General features: G+C 39.7%; 1 protein-coding gene across 1 annotated transcript in view; it reads left to right on the top strand.

Annotated features, from left to right (window-relative positions):
- tenm2a (teneurin transmembrane protein 2a) overlaps positions 1-25,393 on the top strand; it is a 256,251-nt gene that overhangs the window by 205,368 nt on the left and 25,490 nt on the right. The window contains 11 exon segments of the mRNA XM_028458813.1: positions 6,570-6,692; positions 8,811-8,880; positions 8,882-9,014; positions 9,633-9,828; positions 11,414-11,515; positions 11,976-12,170; positions 14,815-15,015; positions 17,791-17,976; positions 18,832-18,858; positions 23,891-24,037; positions 24,922-25,132. Coding sequence (XP_028314614.1) covers positions 6,570-6,692; positions 8,811-8,880; positions 8,882-9,014; positions 9,633-9,828; positions 11,414-11,515; positions 11,976-12,170; positions 14,815-15,015; positions 17,791-17,976; positions 18,832-18,858; positions 23,891-24,037; positions 24,922-25,132 — 1,591 coding nt within the window.

Here is a 25,393-nt window from a genome sequence, read left to right on the forward strand (position 1 = left end):
TTTTTTTACAACTGCTATGTATGTTTGATTTTTGCAAAATGCATTGTATTGCTTAGTTATGACATCACACTTTTTTCATTAAAAAAAGGAACAAAAACTGTTGTTGTTCTTTAAAGAAAAATATTTGTTTCAGTATAATATCACTACCCTGATTTTGTGTGTGTGGAAGAGTCAGTTTTGGCATTTTTTCACTCAATTTTGTCTTATGCGTTTTAAATTACAGGCAGGAGGTGAACATTCATAAAGGTTCCCACACACTGTAAGAAGAAAAAAAACATTTTCAAAAAGAAACGTTTTTAGAACTGGCAAAATACTTTGTTTTTCACTTCTCTCCCTATTAATTATCTCTAGACCTTTAAAGTATTATCTCACAACCTCAATTGTGAGTCAGGAAAACACTACTGTTTTCAGTGACAGTAAAAAAAAAAAGGTGAGAAAATGCAATTAAGCCACAAATTATATGTCATGGTTTGAATTTTTTACATTGGATTCACAAATGTGAATTTCAGCCCCTCTAAATGAGATAAATACATTTTTTCATTTAAGGACCTTTTTAGGTTTATTTCATGAACTTGTCGAAATTAGTCTTTTTTAATTGTTTTTCTCCTTAGATATAAATACCAGGTAGTGTTGTGGCAGTTTTGAATGGAATGAGATGGAGTCAAGTTGTAGGGGTTTAGTTGGTCAAAGGGTTTTTGAGGCAGACCGGTCTGGGATTCAGAGGTTTCTATGTGTGTGTCCCCCAATGAATCTGTAGTTGTTCTGTGCTCTCAGGATTTTGTATGCTGCTGATAGCACTAAGCATAACAATGACAGAGTCTCTGAGAAGAGACCTTGGCAAATTTTATCAGTGATGGTATCCGGCCTGCTTAGAGCAGTGTGACAAGGAGATTCTGTAATCACATATCAGGTAGCTCCTTTCCAATCCAACCTTTCTTGGCTCCAAAGTCCCCTCTTACATTTCCTGTGGCTGCTTATTTGCTGGTCCAAGGTTGAACAGCTAGAGGTCAGGATGTCACTCGTGCCAATGTGACATTCTGTATATTTACATTGAGTGTGTGTGTGTGTGTGTGTGTGTGTGTGTGTGTGTGTGTGTGTGTGTGTGTGTGTGTGTGTGTGTGTGTGTGTGTGTGTGTGTGTGTGTGTGTGTGTGTGCATCCAGGTGGGGGATGGGGGGTTGTGTTGGGCACATATGGTAGCTGAGGTGAAGGGATCAGACATGCAGTGTGTGTCGCACAGAAAAAGGTTAAGATCATAGCACGTGCTGCCAGTCCAGGAAGAAAGGGCAGAGCAAGGCCAGGATGTGGTAAAAGGGTATTTTACCATCTGCGCTGAGGAATGAATTGGTCATCTGCACCAGTCGGCTAATACAAAGTAGGACAAACAATTATTTCATTGGTGACTTGGATGTTGGTTCTTTGTACATTAAGTTACTGTGTGCGATTACTTTCCATATTTATACCTGCTTGAATCTAAAGACTTCCTGCTTGGGTGATGTCTGAGTGCTGTTCATTGTGCCTGCATTAGTGTGCCCAGGCTTATTTCTTTCATTTATTCATTAGTACAGGTCTTATCTGGCCCCGATCATTAGTCCAATTAGGCCCATGGTGCTTCACCAGTCTCGGATCTGAAACCGGAGATGGATGAAGGGAAAGTGAAAGAAATTGCTGTCCTCTCTGTTTGTTCTCTCTCTCCCATTCTCATTTTCATCCTCTGTGTCCATTGGCCTTCACTCTCACCACGTGTTCTTTGTCCTCACTCATTCTCCCTCTCTCTTTCTGATATGTGATAAGATAGCATAGTTCCTCATATCCTGTTTCTAATACAGATCGATGAGAGGGAGAAGGGCTGAGGTGGGAAGGGATGACAGGAGCTGGACTGGAGTTGATGTGTTGTAGGTAGAAGTGGAGGTAGAAAGATGGGGAGGAGGGGGTCAGGTTAGAGATATCTGAAGAGGAAATGAGGATCCCGAAAGGAGGACATCACTTAGATTCTCATCTCACTTTATTTAGCCCGTTGCGCACACGCAAAAACACAGACATAGAAACACGCGCACACACATACACACGGCATCTGGCGGCTCAATATTTCAGCGCCAATAGGGAAGCCATTTTGGTTGAGTGAGTGAGTGATTGAGTGAATTGCCATTTCCCTCCCACAGTCGTGGGTTTTGCAGGTAGGAGCTGCGAGCGACTGGCATCACCTTTTATGTTGCAGTTGATTACTGTTCAGTTGCATCAGCTGAGTGAAGAAGTCCCACAGGGAGGTACAGAGTGTGCATGTTTGTTGTTAATATGAAGTCATTTTCAGCATACGCAGATACGCAAGTCATAAGATATCCACATCCAAGCAATAAATTACAAATATCAGTGGTGGATCTTTTTTTTTACCAATTATTTTTGTAATTTACTGCAATTTTGTGGGATTGTATATATATATATATATATATATATTAAAAAAAAGCTGGATTTTAGAAGACTGAAGCGTCCTTTGGACAATTGCAATTTAAAAATAACTGCAGTCATGTAATAAATAAAATTGTGAATTTCCCCATGCAAATACTGTAAAGTTGTAATTGTGAATTTGAAGCGACTGATGTTTCTTAAACCTGAATTATTTAGTGTTTTACATAATGATTCATGTTTTCTCTGTCATTTTTACTTTCTCCCGTGGGCCGATTTGGACACATGCACTTTAAACAATCTTCGCTTTTATAGATTTTTAAACTCAGCTAAAAGTGAAGGCCGGATACTGTGCAGTAAATCCTTAAAAATATCCAAAATGTTTCCCATATTGACCAAACAAGGCAGCCCCCAATGCTGCAAAGTTAAACAGGACAGTGCCAAGGATTTTTTTTTTATTCTCCTGTGGTTGCCTTTATTTTCTGTGTGAGTGTTTGTTTTGAATAGAAAAATCTCCTCTTTTTTGGATGCTTTGGAGAAAACATTCAAGGAAGGTGGAGGCAACGGATGGGAAGTCTTCCTAAACCAATTAGGAATCAGGCAGGGAAAGGGGTGGAGGGGAGGTGGGGGTAGGAGTTGTGCTGGTCTCAGCTACAATTACTGCCCTAATTGAGGTCAGAGTTGTTAATTTAGTGGTGAATTAGAACAGTTAATGTGAATTTATCAGGATGGCCAGGGGAGAAAGCAAAGAAAGTGTATTGGTTAGGTGTGTGTGTGTGTGTTTGTGTGAGGTGCATGGTCTTTGTGTAATTTTAGTTGTATTAGAAAAGATTACATATGAAAACATCCAAGGGGCCATTCTCTGCCTTTGGTACAATTAAGAGCAGCACAACTGGTTCCGTGGGAGATGCTGCCTTTTAAATAGGCAATGATAAGGTTGAGTTGAGACAGAAATGGGTGAGAGAATATAAGAGAGAGAGAGAGACAGAAAGCAAAAGCAGGGAGAGTTTGAACAGTTGTACCATGTACCAGTGAACAAAATGATGATGATGTTATATTTTCCAGTCAGGGGACTCTCCGTGCACACAGTTTACCACAAAGTCACCTCTCTTCATCTCTGCCACTCTGTTGTATTATTCTCACACAGAAACCCAATTACAGCCTTTAACTCTGGGACATCAAATGTTTCCAACAACATGCTCTTGTGCTTTGTACTTCTGCCTGATTGCTTGTGTCTCGAATCTTTTACTGTCACAAAAATGAATCACAACTATCTTCTTGTCTATCTCGACCAGTCGGTGGATACAGGACCACTCATCCCATAAATCTTCCCTCTCTACATTTTTTTCTTTCGTATTCCTCATTTCATCCATGAGGAACTTGATTTATCTCTTTTTCTCTGCAACATTATCTGCCGTTTGTTTCTCTGTTCTTTTTCTTTTCATCCCCAGGAGATTCTGGGTCATCTTTAATGTTCTCTCTGTTCTTTGCTGTCCTCCGTGATTCGTCAGAATTCACTCCTTTTGTTGCCGACTGCCGTCCACTCTCCAAGCCTGGCCGCCACCTCCACCCCCATCATCTCACCTGTGCGTTTGTCCGTCATCCACCCCTTCCATTTTACACACTGAATGTCACGTGCAGACACTTTTTTTTTTCAGATGGTGTCTTGTGCAGATGATACTAGTGAGCACTTTGCCTTTCTGAATTATGCATTGTGATTACATAAAAACCTCATGAAGCAACTGATCTATTTTTAATCTAACTCGTTTGCTTGTTAAACCTGCTTCCCTGTGACCGTTTGTGTGTGCGTGTATGTGTGTGTGTGTGTGTGTGTGTGTGTGTGGGTGCGCGCGCGTGTGTGTGCGTGTGTGTGTGTGTGTGTGTGTGTGTGGGTTAAAATGAACATCACTGTGATGACATGGATTAGAAAGCCCAAGTCAAAATGGTCTCTCTTGTTGTCTTCTAATCTCGGAAAGGCTTTACTGACACATTGAGCATCAACACAGTAATTATGATCAGAAAAAAAAAAAATGCTGAAAATAATGGGATTACAAATGCTACATACATCGCCGTCAATTATTATATTTTAGCTACTATAGATCTTAAGCTATATGTAAAAAGAATGATAGCATGTACCCGGTATTTCTTATCTCTTTGTGTCATGTTGTGAAGAAACCTGTTGATAAAGCTTCATGTGTGTTGGTCTTGGCACAAAGGAGTAAGTGTGCCATCTATTGGTCAAGTAGCACCCATGGGAATAAATGAGCAGACTTGGAGAAAGGACAAACAAATTGAGGAGAAATTGCTCACCGAGTGCACCGACACCTACAAGTATAATGAGCCGCCATATGCAGAAAAGCAGACCCGCAGCCTATCTGTCTGCGTTCTTTAGAGTGACCTAGATTGAGAGCGCCGCCGTCACAGTAGACTCAAAACTGCATCCTGTCTCAAGCTGATTCAATAGGCAATCCTTTTATCGACTGCTCCGTACGATAGCATCTTTCTGGTGTGCGTGTGGCTGCGTGGGAAGGACAGACAAAGATAAGAAGAAAGAGGGAGAAGGAAAAGGGGATTAAAGGGAAATAAATTAGGGAAATCAAAGGTCAGAGTGACGACAGAGGAAAACTTGTGGTTATGGAACTTTTGCTCAGTCTCTTGTTTTCTATGCCAAAAAAAAACCCCATCAAGAATAATAAAAGAAGAGCTGACAGCAGAGGCTAGGGACTAGCTAAAGGTGATGTTACATTCCTTTGACCAGAAACAGGGAGGACAAGAAAGGCACCGAAAGAAGAATAGACGCAAACAAAAAGGAGAAATATTGAACATCAAGGGTTAAAATTAGAACCCCTCCAAATAAATTCTAGCATTGAATCTGTTTTTTATTAGCGTTTTTGTCCAGCATTATTAAGAGATGATTTCCCATCTTGTAATGCATTTGTTGTTTGGTTTTAATGCTCTAAAGCTTGGAACGTGCAGCAATATCTCCTACCTACATTATACATTGCATTCATTCAAGCAACCATGCTGTGAGTATCATCAAAGCCTACATTACGGTATTTATGTATACGCACAATTCTGGCAAACCCCCCTCGCTGTGTTAACGTCGTTTTAAGATATTCAATCGTGTAATACATGCATGTGTTTTTTTTACAGCCCTCAGAGAGCGTTCGCCAGCATTACAAAGATCAAAAATGTGTTTACAAGAAGAACACAAGTCATCAAGGAAATAAATGCAGAAGCTTATTTGTGTTCACGGTTAATTATATTTTCAGGAATGTCGATTGGCAGAGAGAGAGAGAGAGAGAGCTAAAAAGTGAGCACACTTGAACAGTGATTCTGAACTGGTGGATCGGGACCCAAAAGTGGGTCTCGGACCTGTACTAGATGGGTCGTGGACAGCTGGTCAAAAATAAATAATGTCTCTCATGTTGGACTTGTCTTTTATTTTGAAAGAAACTTTTCTTCTGACAGGCATGCTTTGAAATACAAGTTGCACAAGAAAATATATAGATTTATGTTTTAAAAAAGATTATATATGTGTTTTTTCAACAGCTATTTTTGAAAACTAAATGTGGTTGGTTGACTTCTAAAAAAAGTGGGTCCCAATTTAATGAGCGTGGTAAAATGTGGTTCCCAGGGTGAGACCAGTTGAGAACCCTGGTCTTAGATCATCTGGAGACATTGTTACATTGCAGAAGAAAAGCAGTGAAGGGAAAGGAGAGCCATGGGCCGTTCTGTTCAGAGAGCGATCTGTCATCTACTCTCTCTATGATGGTGTTTAGACTTCCATGATGTGTCATGGTGAAAAGGGGTGTGTGTGAAAAGTTGAGCGTATAATGATAAGAGTGTGTGTTTTTAATTATCATTTTTGTACAAATCTAGTGGCGCAGGTCATTTGTCGTTTTTGATAACAGTGCTTTTGATACACTGTGATGGCAGAATAAAAGCATCTGTCCACAGATGATAGTCTATTTGAGCCATAAATGATGGATCAGCCTGTCGAGGGTTGGTCCCCCTGTATTCTTTTTGGGGGGGGGGGATTGATGAGCAGTCAACTGGGCTTCTTTTTTTTCTTTGACTTTCCATACAATCCTCCATTCAAGTCATGTGTCCCCACCTCTCTGCCGCCCCTCTCAACGTCCTCTCTTCTTTTCTCTTTGTGCACAGCCATCAACCTGCTGGGTCTGACATGGCAGCTGAAGCCTTCTGACGGCCCTGTGTTAAACAACGGACTGGGAACTGGGCGACCTGTCAACAGTGATGTGGCCACACTGCCCTCTGGAGGCAGAGGTAGGAACTATTGCCACACTCCGATTCCATCTAATTTCCTTCTCTCAGTATGCCACAGCAAAAACTATGGAAGCCCATTCCCACTAGTAAAAAACACAACAAAAAAACAACAGGAAAAGTGAAATAATAATAATACAAAATATTTAATGATGACCGTGACCGTGCACAAGCTCATGTTCACAAACTGTTTTTGAAACACTGACTCTCACTGGAAATATGTAGATGTTTTGGTTCCCCACAATAATCTAAAAAGTGGTCATTATCAGAGTAATGTGTACTTGTGCATGAAAATGCAGTGAAATAATATGAACTGTGTTTTTATACATGCTATAATCAGTTGCATCAGTTGAAGGACATTTTCTCTGTCAGTAAATATCCCGGTCATCCAACATTTTTGGTGCATCTAGCCATGTTGCCTGCCAGATGTTTGCAACTGATGGTCTATAAAGGTCTATAAAGGTCTATTAAAGCTGCAACTTGAGCTTCATCCATCTTATTTCATGTCCTCCACAGTTGGTTCTTCTGTAACTTTCTCTCCAGGGTCCGGAGGCTGTTTTTGATGTTGTGAGATTCCTCCAAAACAACTAAAATTACACAATCTGTAAATATTGGTCTCATTCCCTTCCACCTGTAGCTTTGGTGCATCACATGGAAGACCATTTAGACCTATTAGATAGTATCTCTTAATTATGTCTTGGATTTTTTTTTCAATTATTATGACTTTTTTTTCTTTGTTTTTTACTGGCAGGACTGGGCTTCCATTTAAAAAACCGTAGAGATACATTTTTTTTTTTTAAATCAAAGAAAAAAACATCCACTTTATCCATTCTTTTTCACTGTATGAACCATGTTGTGTGAGCTACTATGGATCATTGCATGTCATTAGTTTGCCTATTAACATTGTCAGTTTATTACATATCAGCTCCACAGGGTTGAAATCAATTCTTCTGCGTTATATTCTGATTAGCATGTCAATTGCGTATTTATCTGAGGCTGTAAATAGCCCCAAAAATAACATTTCACTCCCAAAACGAAGGCAGTGTGTTTATTTCACACACTTACACAGTCGACTTCATTGGCTCCAGGCTGTGTGCAACATTCCGAGAGGGAAAGTCAGAAAAGTTTTGAAGGACGCTGTTGGATTTGTTCGATCATGAAAGAAAACCTTAATCAGTCTAATCCTTAGTGGCTGTTTTTAACGCTGCATCTGCACAATAAAAATGCCGAAAACAGTCCAACTGATTTTTATTTAATTTTTCTTTGGCACCTGGAACAGGCTTGCACAACAAGAATGTTTCTATAATTTACAGCCCGGTGATAGCCGTGCTGTCTGTACGTGCTGTTCAACCACTCCTCTGAGCTGTGTTGAGCTACGTTTATCGTTTCCGTCTGCACTGAATCACAACTTCACCCCCTCCACCCTCTCGCTCTCTCTTTTAGGACCTCAATGTGTGTGTGTGTGTGTGTGTGTGTGTGTGTGTGTGTGTGTGTGTGTGTTTTTCTTCTTTTCATCTATTCTTCTCCTCGCTCGATCTGGCATTATAATACACAGCCTGTGTACTAAAGGTGTGTGGGATGCTGCTCCGTGTCTGTATTCTGTATTAATGAGATGACTGTTGTGTTGTGTCGGGTTGGGTTGTGTTCCCAAGCCTCTCGACCAGATGCTGCTGTTGTTCTTCTCATTGATACTTTTATTTTTCTTCGCTGCCAGTTCGCACGAGCGCACGCAACGCACACACACACACACAGACGCACTCCTCTCACACTTGGTCTTTTTTCGTCTGAGCCCCAACGCTCTGCTGTTAGATGTCTGACCTGATTGTGGGATGCTGTGTTTTTCTGTAAGCGTGCCCATCTGTTCTGCAGTTGCATTAGCCCTCTATCATCTCAGCCCAGACAGCAGTCGACAGAGTTACAGACTTTTACACAAAAGCAACAACAATGATTTCCGAACAAAATATGCATTGTTTGAGGTCAAACCACAAATTCTGCTGTTCAACAGTTTTGTATTTTATTGCTGATTGTTTCTACTAAACTGAAATGAATAAATATTGACTCTTCCAATCAATGCGTATAATCAGAAGTTATGCTGTTGCTTCGTTTCTCTCCTCGCTCCAGGTCCATGGGCGAGCCGGAACAGCAGCATAGATACAGGAAACATCGAGGTCGGCAGACGGGTGACCCAAGAGTCCCCCGGGGGTGTTTTGGAGGTCTCTGCTCCACCTCAGCCAACCACAGTTCCTCAAGTTCAACATCTCTCTTGGCAAGGATGCTCTGTTCGGAGTGTACATACGCAAGGGTTTGCCTCCCTCGCACGCACAGGTAAAATTTGGTGCGGGAACACAAAGCTTCGGGCGTAAATGATGATCTCACCATTGCTCTTTTATTCCTTCTAAAAGCTTCATAATGGAGGAACAGTCTTCCCATTCATCTTTTACATTGGCAGTTACATTTGAAAATGTGCTTGTTTCATGAGACATGTTAAGATTTATTTGCAATTCGTTATAAGTGTTGTTTTAAAAACTCATTTGGACTAAGATTTACACTTAATTAAATTTCACAGTAATGTAACTTTTACTGCTTCCTATTAATTAGAAACTACTCAATTAACAGTGAATTCCATTTGTAGGAAGCCATAATTGCACTCAGATAACTGTTTTGCCGCCTGGCCTGACTTAAGCTACAAAAACTATGCTGTTGTTGACTCAGAAAAGAAAAAAAACAAAAAGAAAAACAGTCCCTGCAGTGTTTCCACAAGCACAAATAGAGCAACAACCCACAAGGAGCTCTGTCTTCATGCTTTTCTGGCAATTTTAAGACTTACTTTCCCTCTAGCCAAAAGCTAGGAGTCATTTTCCAAAGCTAGAGAGACACTTCACAGCACTTTATGGTTGAATCATAGATTTCATTCGTCCTTCCCTTATGCTTTTGTCTGTGCAGTACGATTATATGGAGCGGCTCGATGGGAAGGAGAAGTGGAGTGTGGTGGAGTCTCCACGGGAGAGGCGGAGCATCCAAACTGTTGTCCTTAATGAGGCGGTGTTCCTGCAGTACCTTGATGCCGGTGCATGGCACCTGGCCTTCTACAATGATGGTCGGAGAGAGGAGATGGTTTCCTTCAGCACTAATGTCATGGGTGAGGCAGAATAGGGTTTTTTTTTTAAATGATCCTAGAGAAAATTAAAAGTTGGGCGTGGTTTGACTGGTAACCCAAGCAGTAGCTAATGGAAAAAAGGAGATTTTGGCTGTCATTGCAGAGGGAAAATATAAATTTTTTATTGAGTTTATCAGTAGTTTTAAACTTTCACAATGTGTAAAAGCACTCCGCGGCATTTAACTGCCAACAACTGAGCAAGCACAATTGAAAAGGAGGGACCACCTTGGGGAGTTTGGCACAATAACGTTGGAAAACTAGCTTGAACAAAAGTATAGTGTGTTTCTAAAAAAGAAATTGTTTTTAACAGCCATTTTGGTTTGAATCCCCACCTGAACATTCACAGCGCCGCATCCCTGTAAACCAAAAGATTTTCGAACTTGAAACAGCATTCTTAAATAATTCATTCTGCACATTCAATTGGTGCCAGAGCCACAAGTGTGAGAATAAACTGGATGAATAGAAAAGAGTCAAGTCAAGTGAAAGAATCCTTCAACCATCAATATCTGGGGGTAGAGCTTACAGCAGTGAGAGTTGAGAGATGGGGTGAGGGGAAGAATGAGAGTGAATGGTGAAAGGGGTAGCCGGAGGAAAAGACATAATAGTAGGGGCATCACCAGAATGGGATGAAGTGGAGTGAAGGATGGCAGGAGGAGAGGCTGAAGAGGAGAGTGATAAAGAGGGTGACAGTTGTAAGAGGAAAGACAAGGGGCTTAGATTTTGGGGGGGAATGACTTGAGGCCATAAAGAGAGCGGGAAGTGTCGGAAATAGAGGCGGCATGGGTAGACTGAATAATGCTTTTGTGTGTAAGGAGTGGAACTTTAGAAAAAGCATGTGAAAAGAAAAAGAAAAGATGGATTAAAGTCAAGAAAGCTTCCCATTGATTAGCATCATTTTCGAATTCGTTAAATAGGTTTAGGAAGCGCTGGAGAGTGAAAAAAGTTTCAGGAAACGCAATCTAAAAGCTATCGATAACCGAACATCTACACCAAGATAAAGTGCTCGTGACCTTTTGTCGGCCAGGAGCTGTAGAGAAATGAAGCAAAACAAAGAAAAGTGGGGAAACAAAGCCTAAACAATCTGTCTTTTTATATTTGGCATGACTTCGGTGTTTAAATTAAAGCTGCTTCCCCAAATATTTTTTATTAGATAAAATCATATGTAATGCGTGAAAATGTCAACAAACAGAGCGTTTACGGTGGAGATGATAACAAACTTTCCTTCCTTTTTAAAGTAAATGATGTTGGATTCATTGATCTATGAGGCATACACCATGATTTGATCTGATAAAAAAGATTATTGGGGTGTAGCAGCTTTAAAGATGCCATGCGTTTGAGGCGCACCATAAAAAACACACTGAGATGGAAGACCTTATGGGTATCTGAGAGCAGACTTTGATGCCTGTGCGACTGTGAAACTTGCAGCGCATTGGCTCCGTTTGTAATATCTTAAAAAAAAATTAATGGCATCAATGATTCCAACAGAACGCTTTGATGCGTGCTATCTCACCCCTTCCTTCTTTTTCATCTCCCTCTCTTTCTCTGTCTCACTTCGTCTCGTTCACAGATTCTGTGCAAGAGTGCCCGCGCAATTGCCATGGAAACGGAGAGTGTAATTCTGGTGTGTGCCACTGCTTCCCAGGATTCCATGGCATGGACTGCTCCAAAGGTACTATCTGTTCTTCAAAAGTCTTGAAAAAAAAGAAAGAAAAGGAGAGAAAGTGTCGTTTTCAACTGCCTAATTAGATGAGCGGACACAGTTTGGCTCCATGCAGAGAGTAAAGAGGATTAACAGCAGTAAGATGGCGCATGGCCCGAAGGTGGAGCCGAGACAAGATGACTGATGATGAATGGCAGCTCCCCTAGCTAACGACTCCCTGGTTCTCTGCTCACCTGGGATAGACAGCTTTGATGAATAGTTTAGTTACCTCTCTCTGTAATTACTCTTCATGCCATTGGCACTCTCCAGCACCTTAACCACTCTATACGCCCTCCTGCCTGGAGGGTGTGTGCATGTGGGTGGCCAACATGGATTCTTCATGCTTTAAAAAGCCTGTTAATGTTTTCTCTCTTTTTATTTACTTTAGAGTTATTAATCTCTGACATTTTCCTATTTTCTGCCCCTCCAGCGGCTTGCCCTGTGTTGTGCAGCGGCAACGGTCAGTACGACAAAGGCTCCTGTGTGTGTTACAGCGGCTGGAAAGGACCCGAGTGCGACATCCCCGTCACACAGTGTATAGACCCCCTTTGCAGCGGCCATGGCTCCTGCACTGATGGAAACTGTGTGTGTTCAATTGGTTACAAAGGGCAAAACTGTGCAGAAGGTGAGAAAGGATAAATGCATAATTGCACTACTTACAAAAATATGTGTTGCAGCTTTTAGAATGCACTCAAAATGCACTATAAACTGGACAGGTGAACACAATTTGAAATTGTTCAATTTTTTTGCACATTTTGCTTAAAATGCAAGTATTCAAGGTTATTAACCAAAAAGGTCTCTGTGTGATGTATAAGTCACAACTACGTGCTCTGATTTAATAACGCTTTGTGTCCAACTGCTTCTTCATTACCTTCGCCAAAGTACTAATAATTTGATCCGTGTTTGTTTGTTAGCCGGGTTACATTATGGATTTTTAAATTTTAACTAAAGATAGACATTATGCCAAAGAAGATTTCATTCAATTTTGGAGGGGATCTGGATCAATATACTGATTCTGGATCATTTTGAAGAATCTAAAAATCCCTATCTCTCATAATTGGCGAAATTTCAAAAATTCATATCTCGGGTTGTAATTGACCGATCTTTCTGAAATTTGACTCACCACTTCATTGTGATTTTTTGGAGGAAAAAAAAAATGGAGGTGCCCGTACATTTAAACCTACTGTATCATTATTAACAGGGATATACATTTCTTAAAAAGGTTTAAATTGTGAATGATTATGGCACCATGATCAGGATCACTGATGGAAAAATCCAATGCATTATTATTATTATTATTATTATTATTATTATTATTATTATTATTATTATTATTATTATTATTATTACTTAAGGAAGCCGACTTGTAACCAGAGGGTCTCCAGTTAAAATCCATTGTATGGCCTTGAGCAAGTCCCTTAAACCTAACTGCTTCCAGGACTCTCTTGAAAAATAATTAGAAAATAATAATAATAAATTGCTAGAAATGAAGACATTTCCATTCAATGGTAATTCTTGATGTCACACTCTGATTAACTCACTGTTGCACAGGTACATTTTTTGCATCAGAGAGTTTGAAATCTCATTTCACAACTTACAAATCTAAACCATTCCGCAAAAATACAAGAACACAGCAAATGCATCTTACACAAGCTCCCCACCCAACCAAACACACACACATACTCACCTTGTCATGCCCTGAGCTAGTGCCTATTCCCACTATATACAGATGAAGTATGATCCTGCCGTTAAGCACATCAGAGGTTTTTTCAGAGTCGAGATCGCTTCTATTGATCTTCGTTAAGAAGGATCTGCGCACCACATTCTCAGTCATCAGATAGCGTGCGAGAGAGAGGGAGGAATAAAAGAACGGGGTGGTGGGGGACTAAGTGTGGCAGGAGGTGAATATGTATGAAGAAGGAAAGGATTGGAAAAAAGAAAGAGAAGAAGAAGAAGTGAAATTAGACTGTCAAGGAAAAAAAAAGATAATAAGAAAAGGAGTCAAAACACAGGACCTGTGAACAAGGTCAGCGTTCTCCCACTCCACACTTTGTTCTTCTCTCTCTGTCTTTCTCTCAGCCATGTTTTCTCCCCTCCACTGATATTCATCACAGCAGAGTCCCTCAAACAATTTACCTGAAGTGCCAGCGACATGAAAATCGATAACTGTGATCAACCATTTCTGCCAGGCAAACAGAAATGGAGGGCCGAGGTTATGTGCAAGCGTGTGCTTTTATTAATTTGTGTGCGCGAAGCAGTGTAGCTGGGTCAGTCATGCTTAAGGAGGAGGAGGAGGATGGGGGAGGAGGGTGTCACACACACATAAGGACAAAGAGAGAGACTGCGACTGAGCGAATTACAGTAGGTCTAAGGAGGTGTGTGTGTGTGTGCGTGTGTGTGCAGAGAGGAGGTATTTTGTCAAATTGGTTTTCACTCATTCCTTGGACCTTGAGTGTCAGATTTTCCTTGATGTTCAGCCACACTCACACACACAAATGCACCCACGCACACACAAAATTCACACAAAATCAAGTGTCAAAGTGAAACCGTTTTACTACAATGTCCTCATTGTAGACGTTTTAACTCATTCCCATTACCTTAAAAAGAGTAACTAAAACCCAAAAGCACTTTGTTTTGCTGAATACAAATGTATTTGTGTATGAAGTAGTGTTGTTGATTGATCCTCGTCCAACATTTTTGTCAAAGTATTTAAATTTGGCATATTTACTTGTAAACCGTGTGACGGCCCCCTATGGGATGAAACTCGGCTATTACACTTGATTTTTGCTATTGCCTGAGAACAAGATCATGTGATGTTCTGGGACCATCTTGCGTCACAAACAAGCACTGTTAGCCCCGCCCCTTTTATAAAAACTAGCACCTGTGGGCTCTACAATCTGTGGTGAGCAGGTTGGATTGAGAGGAGAGTGAGTAGAGAAGTATATTGAGTAATGTGTTGCGAGATAGTTCAATCGAAATTTTCTAGTATAGACGAGGCGTGTCTTAACTGCTCGAGGAGCCACGCCCATAATCAAGGCATTTTTTGATTTTCCCTCTTAGTGGCAGGTCAGGAGAAAGCAGGGGTTTAGTTACTCTTTAAATATCTTATCAATGGATATGACTCATTTATAAGCCAAGAATGATTTTTAAGCTTGTAAAGAGTAAATATTTTCCACGTCTTTAAAAATAAATAAAATAAAAAAATCTCTTAACATTAGCTTTGAAACTGCTCAGCATGTTTTTTTAAATTTTTGTGTGTCCTCATGCAGTGGACTGTCTGGACCCAACATGCTCTAATAATGGAATCTGTGTGAATGGAGAGTGCCACTGTAAGCCAGGATGGGGAGGGCTTCACTGCGAGCTTCCCAGGGCTCAATGTCCAGATCAGTGCCACGGCCACGGGGCCTTTATACCCGACACGGGGCTGTGCAGCTGTGACCCCAACTGGATGGGACCTGACTGCTCCATGGGTGAGTGTGACTGCAAAATAGCCAAGAGACTCAAATCTGTCGAGTAGAGGATGGGGTTGAGAAGTCATATTAGAGGAAAATCAGCTACTAATTACAGCTACGACATATTTGCTGGTCCCACGCTGCATGGCTAATTAGTTTGTCAGTTTATTTCAGACTGTTCTGCTTTTCAAATTGGGTTTGGATAAAGTCGACGGCACCGAAAAAATAATACTGCTAAAATTACAACAGGCTCAAATATCAACAAAGTACAACAATTGTTGTATTTTCTGAGCTGAATTACATGTGCAGCACTATAATATGGCAGGTTTTCACTATTAAAATCTACGTAGAGACATCTCTCAATATCACCATATGGTGAAGACAGATTGTTGTAATTATGAATATTTGAAATAAGTACGACCAGATATTATACTTAAGTTGGCTTTTTTCATCACCATAGGTTTGAGGTAAATACAGCAGCAATAACTGAGTATATATAAAGTAAAAGTCAGTGGCAAACTGGTGTATGAGTCATTGAATGAAAACAAAAATGAGACAAGAAAATTGGAACAAATAAATGTTAATTTATATATATATATATATATATATAAAAAGAAATGACATTAAGAAAAAAGGTCTTGTCATCTATGTCAATAGTTTAATTTGTTGGTTTTCATGTTACACAAGCTAGAATCAGCAGTTTGTGGCTACAACTTACTGTATATAAAGAGGTAACAAAAACATGGTAATGATAATGGCTATTTTAATAATAACAAGAAGAAACGTTAAAAAAAAACTACTTTGAAATGCGTTTATTAGTTCACAACAATCCACAAAGCCCACGTATTGAGCCCTGATCTCCATGAATGATTAAACATTTGAAGAACACAGCTGGGAGAGATCCCAGGTCAGCACACTGTTTGCTGCTCACAGCAACTTACTGGCTCCTCACCCAATCCTGGTTTTCACGGGGGTTATTGAGCTGTAGTCAGTGAAAGCTGCTGGGAGCCCAACTCTCATGGGTTTTTATAGATGATTAAATTGATGGTGTAATACCTCAGGAGCTAATAAAGGGATTTTGGTGTAATAAAGTTAATGAAATGTAGCTGAAAGTGCTTGTTAAAATTGCTAAGTGTATTAATGCTTGTGTGCAATGCACATTGTGACATACAAAGTTGCCCAGAAATGGAAAGAGGTAGGAGTTGAAAGTTCCAGGGTGCCTGGTGTTGATTGTCTTCAAAATTCCCAAATGTCCCTTTAAACCACGCAAAAAATGGACAGTAGTTGTAGATATATTTTAATTCCTTTTTTAATTGGATAGCGAACTTGTTCGGCTCTTTGTATACCAAAGCAAAGCCGTTAAGCTTTAATTGTAGCGGGTTGCAGTCACCACAGCTTAAGATTCTCATCCTCAGTCTGGAGCAGAAAGTGTGAGCATTTCTTTTAAGAGAAGCCATGCTTAGCTTCAAAGAAGACAATATTGTTTCACTCAGCAGGATCCCTTAGCAAGTGTGTATCAAAATGTCTGCATTTACTCTATATACCCCACACCCCAGGGATCCTGGGAACACTAGCACTATTCTTACACGTCACAACATGCACTGCCACCTCCTGCATCGCTCCAGCCTTCCAGACAAAGGCTGTAAAGAAAGATTAGAAAGATAAACCTAATCATCTCAGAACTGCAATCAGTAATCTTAATAAAAGGTACATGATGGAGAATTGTAACTGGGTGAATGCAGATTTGATTACTCCCATTTTCCGAGGCCACATACGAAAGGATTTTAAACTGTCACTTAATTTTGAGATTTAAACCATTAGTGCCAGTGTGAATTTAGAGCTGCTCCCCATTGACAACTTTTTAAACATTTTCAAAACCTGTTGAAGATAAAGATTGATCATATGTGAGGAAGGGAATCAGTGGTCTGCCTCTCCATTATGTCAAAAAGTAAAACAAAAGTAGCAGCGGCAGATCTGAGGCACTCTTGAGGTGTAAAAATCTTTTATTTAATACAAGGATGTCATGTCTTCATCAGAACATGATTAAATCACGTAAAAACAGGTGTTTATGTGCTGTGCAAGAGAGATCATGTGACAAAAAGATAGGTATCTTATTCATAATACTAATATATTATGTGTATCATTGCATAAGGATTGTACTGTTATATTGTTAAGAGCTATTTAAAAGATACATATCTATTTCATAATACTAATATACTTTATTTTTCATTGTATAAAGATTACACATCATTGTAAACAAAGAAACTCATCAAGTAGTTTATATTCATGTATTACTGTGACGGAGTAGCCCCGTTAGCAAACGTGGGGAGGCCACGACGCTAACACACACACGCACACTCACTCAGACCGGCTTTTCCTTACCGCTCCCCTTCAAGTGTGTGTGCTTGAAGGGGAGCTGAGTACATGGCAGGTACCAACTCCAGTAAAAAGACTGAGAAAGCTGTAAATATTGTTCAAAGAACTGCACATGGATCTGGTGTCGGTATATCCATTTTTTGCACTTTTTGGGCGGACCTACACAATAAAGTCACCCAACACGAGTCTGACTAAGCCATATCATTTTTTTGGTGTTGAACCCACTCCAGTTATATTGTCATACAAATGTTTTATATATATTATTGTAGACTAAGTAGCTCATCAAATCGATATAGTATATTTATCATTATACAGTATAATGATAACATATGTCGTTGTAGATTAAACAACTCGTCAAATAATTCCTTTCAGTGTATTATTTTTATCATTTTAAAGATTGATCTTATTTCCTTTCAGAGGTGTGCTTAGTTGACTGTGGAACCCATGGCGTGTGCATGGGGGGAGCCTGTCGCTGCGAGGAAGGCTGGACTGGAGCAGGTTGCGACCAACGTGTGTGCAACCCGCTGTGCATCAAACATGGAACCTGCAAGGACGGGAAGTGCCAGTGTCACCAGGGATGGAACGGAGAGCATTGCACCATCGGTAAGTGTTGGTGTTTCTGTCTTTTGGGGAGAGTGACTAACGAGCGTGTGACTGTCGCCCATGAGGTGGTGTGTCAATGTCTCAATGTCATTGTTTTGTTTTGGTATGCACAAAATCACCAGCACCCAGACAGAGAACACCAAACTTCCAGGGGTGTGAGGGTTGATGTCTTTTTTTTAACTAACATATCCCAGGTATCCTAGCGCCTCAATAGCCTTTTAAACAACAAAAAAAAGATTTGTGATAAGCAAGACTCCTCACCCCCACTGTGTTTAAAGATAACTCCCTCACATTGTTTACGTTTTTGTGCATTAAATACCACACTCGTACCTGGGTGTGGGATTCTGTGCTTGTGTGTGTGTCCCTTCCCTCACTGTCTCATACTGACATCACTGTCACTTTGGATGGATGAGTGTCAGGTGCCTTTGATTCACCCACAAGTTTCATTTGTCACCAGATGTTTGACATTTGAAACACGCCAAATTCTGAGCACTCACAACACGCACACACCTACAGTACATATAGGCTATATATATATATATATATATATATATATATATATATATATATATATATATATATATATATTTTCAAAGGAGGAAAAACAGTTTGTGATCTCCCAACATCCCCCATCAGAAAGTAGGGCAGCTTTGACTGCAGTCACAGACCAAGATCAAAGAGTTGTCAGGCCTCAGCTTGGCACAAAGCACACTTCAGGAGCACCAGACATTTTCACTGTTAGCTTATGGCAGCTTGTCTGTACTTCATTTTAGTTTTTTTGTATGATGTTGTTTGCATTAATTAAAACTACTCTCCCCATCTCTTATCTTTTTTGCGCATTTTCTCCCACTGCAGACCATGGGAGCATGGTTGACAAAGCAGGTACCGTATCTGACTCTGGTGTTCTGTTTCTTTAGCCTGTGGTGGTAGAAGCTATAGCTGCTGCGTATGTGGGTATAGTTGGCCTGGCTTGGCTCTGCAGACTCTGTGGTGCTCTCTGTCCTTAGAATAGGGTGCCGACATCAATGATGACTCCCTCCATGCAGTGCACTACTGACACTCAGCTAGTGCACTGCAGCAAGGGTTGGCTGTCATTGAGACTTCATGTGTTGTGGGGTAATGTAGAGCCCATCGTGGTTTCAGCAGTGTCAAAGGGGCTGTGCTGTGAATGTGTGGTTGTGCATGTGTCTGAGCGTAAATATTTCTTAACTATTCAGATGTAAAGCCTTAAATAAGAATACTGTAAACTCATACATGCTCAGGTATTCCTATACAAAGGTCCTTCATACATAGACACATGGCAAAAATGTTGTTGAACTAAATGGTTAGTTTCACACTGACATGTGTGTGCGTGTGTGTGTGTGTGTGTGTGTGCGTGTGTGTGTGTGTTTGTGTGTCAGGGTGGTTCACAATATGATGGAATAAAAAATAAAAGTTTTCCAAACTTTGCCAGATCACATTTTGCCTTGTTCCTATTGGCGTTTTGAACATCTGTACCAAAAATTGAGCCAAAATAACATCAGCAATGGGTGGCACACTTTTTCCCAACTTTTATTGCTCAACCAAAGAATGAGCAACTTTCACAGATACTTGAACAATATAAAGGTAAGTATGGTGTTTATTAGTTTCTCCCTGTATTTATACTAAATGAGTAAGAACAATAGAACAGTTCTATTCCTGAAATATAAAAAATGTCAAAATGGTGAAAAAATGTTTTTTTCATTGATTAGGAAGTCTAACAAGGTAATCAATAGATAGGAAAGAAATTAAATGATATATACTTTTTTTTTTCATGCATTTTACAGCTGATTTAGGGCCCGTTATCATAACACAAGAGGAAGGTTTTTTTTTTTATTATTTCAGGCTCAGTTATTGTAATTGAACTTTAGCAATTTAGAATTTAATTGTATTTACAGGATAAAAAATAATTGTAATTAAATTGTAATTGGAAAAATTGCTGGTTACTGTAATTGCAATTGAATTGTAATTGAGCATGGGTAATTGAAAACATAATTGTCACTGAAAAATGTAGGGATGTCCCGATACAACTTTTTCACTTCCGATGCGATACCGATATTGCTGTCTTAAGTATTGGCCGATATTGAACCGATACGATCATACATACTTTAATTACTTATTTTGTAGTGTGGAATGTTAGAAAAGGCTTGATCAAGTGATGTCACTCAAACAGAGAACAACAGTCAGCAACAGTAGGTATGAGAAAAACTGACCCATTTATTATTAACCTATTGATTACATACATTTTAACCTTCAACATAATATCTACAGTATTCTACAATTGAATAAAATAAAATAATTTCAATAATAATTACAAGACCCTGAAAAATAACCTAAATGAGTCCAATAAAAACAAATTAAACTTTTAAAGTTCAGTGTGAAAAGGACAGTATGAGTTCTGATTTTGAAAAGGTAATTTTTTCAAAAATGTAATTGACCCCAACCCTGGCAACAATTGGCTCTATTTTTGGTACAGATGCTTACAATGTCAATTGGAACAAGGCAAAAAGCAATCTCACAAAATTTGGTGAAAATGAATTTTTGTGAGCCACCCTAAAGTGTGTGTATATGTCTACAAACATATTAAGACCAAATGTTCTAAATTACATCGTAGTCGCCCTTGCCTACATGAATTAGGGATTGTTGAACAGTTTTTGTGAGCTCATCCAAAGACAAATAGAATAATGGCTAAGGTTAAGACACCGCTGCAAACAGAAGAGTATAGGTCGAGGGTAAGTTGTCTCACACGCACAACAAGAATGCTTAATAGATATCCCTCCAGCTGAACCTTTGTCGCTTCGCGCCAAGCGGCACAGATTGCCTGACAGCACAGGTCCCCAGAGCACCGTTGAGCGTGTCCTCTTACCCTGCACGCTTAATGGAAAAGCTCTCATTGTTTTATGAAGAACCAGCCCAGAGAAAAAAAAAGAGTAACTTGCAGGGTTAAAGAGAGAGCAGGACACAGAGATGGGAAAGGCAGCTCAGGTGCAGCATGGGCACAGGTTCAAAAACCACAAGGGACAAAGTAAAGAAATGCACTTAGTTTTTCATATCAAGTTAATGAATGCAGAGAAAGAGGGACTTATTAGAATCATATCTTGACTTTTTTGTTCTCATTATTCTTGCCTCTGTCCCCACTCTCCCAGTCTCTACTTTCAAAGCTATCTCTCCAACACCCCACCATACACACCCTCCAATACTTCATACCACCCATGAGTGTGTGTGCTGACCCATAACCCAAGGCAATTTCTTCTCCTTTAAGGGGATTTCATCAGAGTCAAACTACATTACTGGGTAGGGTGGACTTAATATTCTGAAGACCCACTTTATTCTAGTTAGTATGAGGGGGTATCGACTAGATCCTGGCTTTGAAGAGAGAGCAACCCCGTGCTGGCCAGTCCAGAAAACCCAATCAATGCCCACTATGGATTGTCCTGTCTGGTGTTTCATAAGTATTTGGCTGTTTTAAATGGCAACTCCATTTAACAGGCAATCACTGCTAACTGCCTTTGTTCCTAGAGGTCAATACATGCTAAAAATCTATTTCAGCCTAGCTGTTAATACAGCATCACGAGTGGTCCCATGATGCAGAAAATGGTCATAATTAAGGATAAAACCTTTGATTTGACTCCTTTTGTGAAGCTAAAAGGTATTGAACATCCCTAACTCTGCCCATCTTCCAAAACAAGATGCTGCACCACCTCTGCTGAAGCCTTTTGTTAACTTACCCTTCATGCTGCGATGGTGGAGACACATGATAAAGTGCCAATCTTGGTAAAATGCTAGTTAATTTAGCCACTGCCATGGCTTGGATTGCACTATTTATATTCCCAAAGCATGGTTTTATTGATGCAGCAATTTTATTCGAGGGCTAAAGCCTACCAAGCTACTTGAGTGAAAGCTTTTAGAAAGCTTAAGCACTGGAAAGTGTTTCATATTCAATTCTTCACATTCATAAACTCATAGTTGCATATTTTCCCTCGCACACAACCCCAGTGTAACTCTGGTCATATCACCTGGTTGTGACGCGTGTGTAAGTGAGTGTCTTTTATGACTGTGCACATTTTGTGGCCCCTCATCCAGGGGGTAGGCTCCAATGTTGGATCCTGCTTCCTCATTGAAGAACAAATGACTATAACACGTTTGTATAGCGCTCTTTATCCTGCTGGGGAAAATAATGTCCGTTTGTATCATTTGTCCTTAAAATACATATGTCAAACTCATGGCCCGGTGGCCAAATCCGGCCCTTTGGAGCATCCAATTCGGAACGCAGAAAAAAGTAAAAATGAAAGAGAAAACATGAATCATTGTGTAAATAAATACTTGCAGGGGCTCACAGTTTTGTTAGTGCTTATATTGCATGATTTCAGTAAAAAAAAAACCCTCAAGATTCTTACAAAATCCTTCAGTTTTCCTCAAATTATGACATAATATTTCCCTTAATTAGATAGAAATGAGTAAAAATCCTGTTGGGACTGATATTTATCACTTATTGCTTGGATATTGTCAGTGTCTTACATATTTTGTATTTTATGTATGCTGTACGTACGTACGTAGAAGTGGAAACGGGCACAGTAATGTTAAAATGACTCTTTTTCCTGTATACACTCTGTGGCCCCTTGAACTAAAATGAGTTTGACACGCCTTCCTTAAAAGATTGTAATGTGGCAAAGACACAAACATGTGTCAGAGTTAGGAATAATTCATGCCCAAAAGTTAAAATACTTATACAGACAAAGCTTGTGTTTTTAAGACACTGACAAGAATCCTGTTCCTTATGCAAATGATGAAAAGACTTATTAGATGAAGACAGTTTCAGTCAGTTACTTTTAAAATAGGCCCCAGGATAAAGAAAAGCTCAAGTTTAAGATTTTTGAGGATTAGCGTGTTGCACATGTGACTTGCAGAAATCACCGCTGGTTCCCTGGCAACTGCTAAGTATGTCACTGCTGTCAGAATGCTGATAGTCCTGCACAAAACCCTGAAATTAAACCACAAAATGTTGGGTTGCGTGCTCTGTTTTTTTGTAAATAAAGAAGATGCAACTTGTAATTGGTTTTTTGATGTGTTGATACATTACTACCGAGTTGCCTCAGTTACTCTTCTGGCCCAGAAATACCAAAAGTTGAATTAGGGTTAGGGTTATTTTAAGTTTTCTTTACTTTATTTAATGTATTCATTTAATAAGATACTAGATTGCAGTATTATTATCCACAGCCTTTGTCTAGTTTTCCCTTGTCTTCAAGTCTCTTTGGGTTTCAGTGTGTCCTTGTGTTATTTGTTTGCTTCAGGGTCCTTTAATCATGGTTTTCTTATTTTATCAGGAGTTAAACACACCACTCTCTCCCTCTCTCTTTTTCCCTCTCCTTCTTACACACACACACTCGTCTCACACACACACACACACATATATATGCATGGACGTAATCTCATTCATTCAAGAGAAAGCATTACTCTAAGGCCATCAGAATCCCATTACCTACACTGACTCATAAGTAACAGGCTACATGAATGAGGGAGAGAGTGCGATGTATGGTGAGTCTCTAGCCAGTAAGTGAATGAGGTGATCTATCCACCTCTGTCTACACACACACACACACACACACACATATTTAGCCGCTAACCCTTAGGCTTTCAAACACATAAAACCAACCTTCTGACTTCAACTGATTCTTGAACAATCAGCACAGACAGTTTGTAGCAGGTGGATGTGACCTTGAGTGAGACCCATTGATCTGTCATATCTCCATATGATCGTCTGTATGTGAGTGAATGGGCTTGTTTCCTGTCGTGGTGTGTGTATCCACATGTCAATAATAGTATTAAATAATCTTCCTTCTCTTTTCTCCCAACCTTAATCCCTCCCCCCCAATCCCTCCCGATCTTCATCACACAGATGGATGTCCAAACTTGTGTAATGGGAACGGCCAGTGCACCATGGGCCAGCAGAGTTGGCATTGTGAATGTCAGACAGGCTGGAGGGGCTCTGGCTGCAGCGTTGCCATGGAGACATCCTGTGCTGACAACAAAGACAATGAAGGAGGTAAATGGGGGAAATTATGTTTTTTGGCAATTCCAATAAAACGCATAATTTTTTGCTTTTCACTTCATTTTTTTTTTTGTTTGGCACAATAAAATAGGATGAAATAGAAAAATATTAAGAGTGGACAGACATTAACAGAAATCAATACAATAATAATAATACATCAAACTTGTATGGTGCTTTTTTGGACACTCAAAGACGCTTTACATGGGCAATAATTTTACTTGTGCCAGGATAAACTCCAAAAAACCCTCAAGGGGCTTGAAGAAGAAGGTCCCCAATATAACATTTAAACTTTAACTAAAGAGAAAAAAATTATTAATAATAAAATAAAGTCAAGACAGCATTATTCCTTACAAAAGGAATAAAACCTGATCAAGATATTTATGAAAAAAATACGAAGAATCAAGAATGATATTCTACTATTGATGACAAAACAAACTTTACTTTACTTGACGTTTTATACATAAGGTTGGCAATACGCTGTCATTATGTCGAGAAGACTTTGGTTGTAATTTGTGCTATATAAATAAAGTTGAATTGAATTTTGACATGACACCTGTCATTAATTCTCGTTCATTACCCTAACCCCTAACCATAACCCTAACCCTACCTAACCCCACTAGATCCCTCCACCTAACCCAAAAAATGCCAACATAGCTCTAAAGGTGTCATATTTTAGTGAACAACACTTAATGACGGCCTTCATGACACCTTATTTATTATAATAACAGCGTGATGTCAGCCTTATGTATAAAACTTCAGGTAAAGTGTTACCCAAACTTCAAATTATCACAAAAACACTAACTATCAAAATATTAAACAAGGATTTTTTGATTTTTTTTTTTCACTTGTTTAGCATTTTTCCTACCTTTCTTTATCAGATGGTCTGACAGATTGCATGGACCCAGATTGCTGCATTCAGAGTCCATGTCAGAACAGCCCTCTGTGTCGGGGCTCTCGTGACCCTCTGCAAGTCATCCAGCAGGGCCCAATGACCCAGCCTCGCGTCCGCTCTTTTTACGACCGCGTCAAAATGCTTGTGGGACGGGACAGTACCCACACCATCCCTGGCGAGAATCCATTCAACTCCAGGTATGGCAAGAAATGCACAATCAAATGAGACGTTGTACGTTTGTGTCCACCCTCTCCATCAGTGAACTATTACTACATGTTGAATGGACAGAATACTTTAACTGATTTCATATTAATTTCATTTAGAAAAAAAAATAATGAATTGGTTGACCATGTATTTGTCAATGATTCTCATGTTCACCCAGCAATTGTAATTATGGAACTTCAGAGTTACAACACAACTTACTTTACTTTGTGATTGAGTATAATGCATTTTCTATA

Source organism: Gouania willdenowi, chromosome 10 (assembly GCF_900634775.1).
Source record: "Gouania willdenowi chromosome 10, fGouWil2.1, whole genome shotgun sequence".
Taxonomy (NCBI): domain Eukaryota; kingdom Metazoa; phylum Chordata; class Actinopteri; order Blenniiformes; family Gobiesocidae; genus Gouania; species Gouania willdenowi.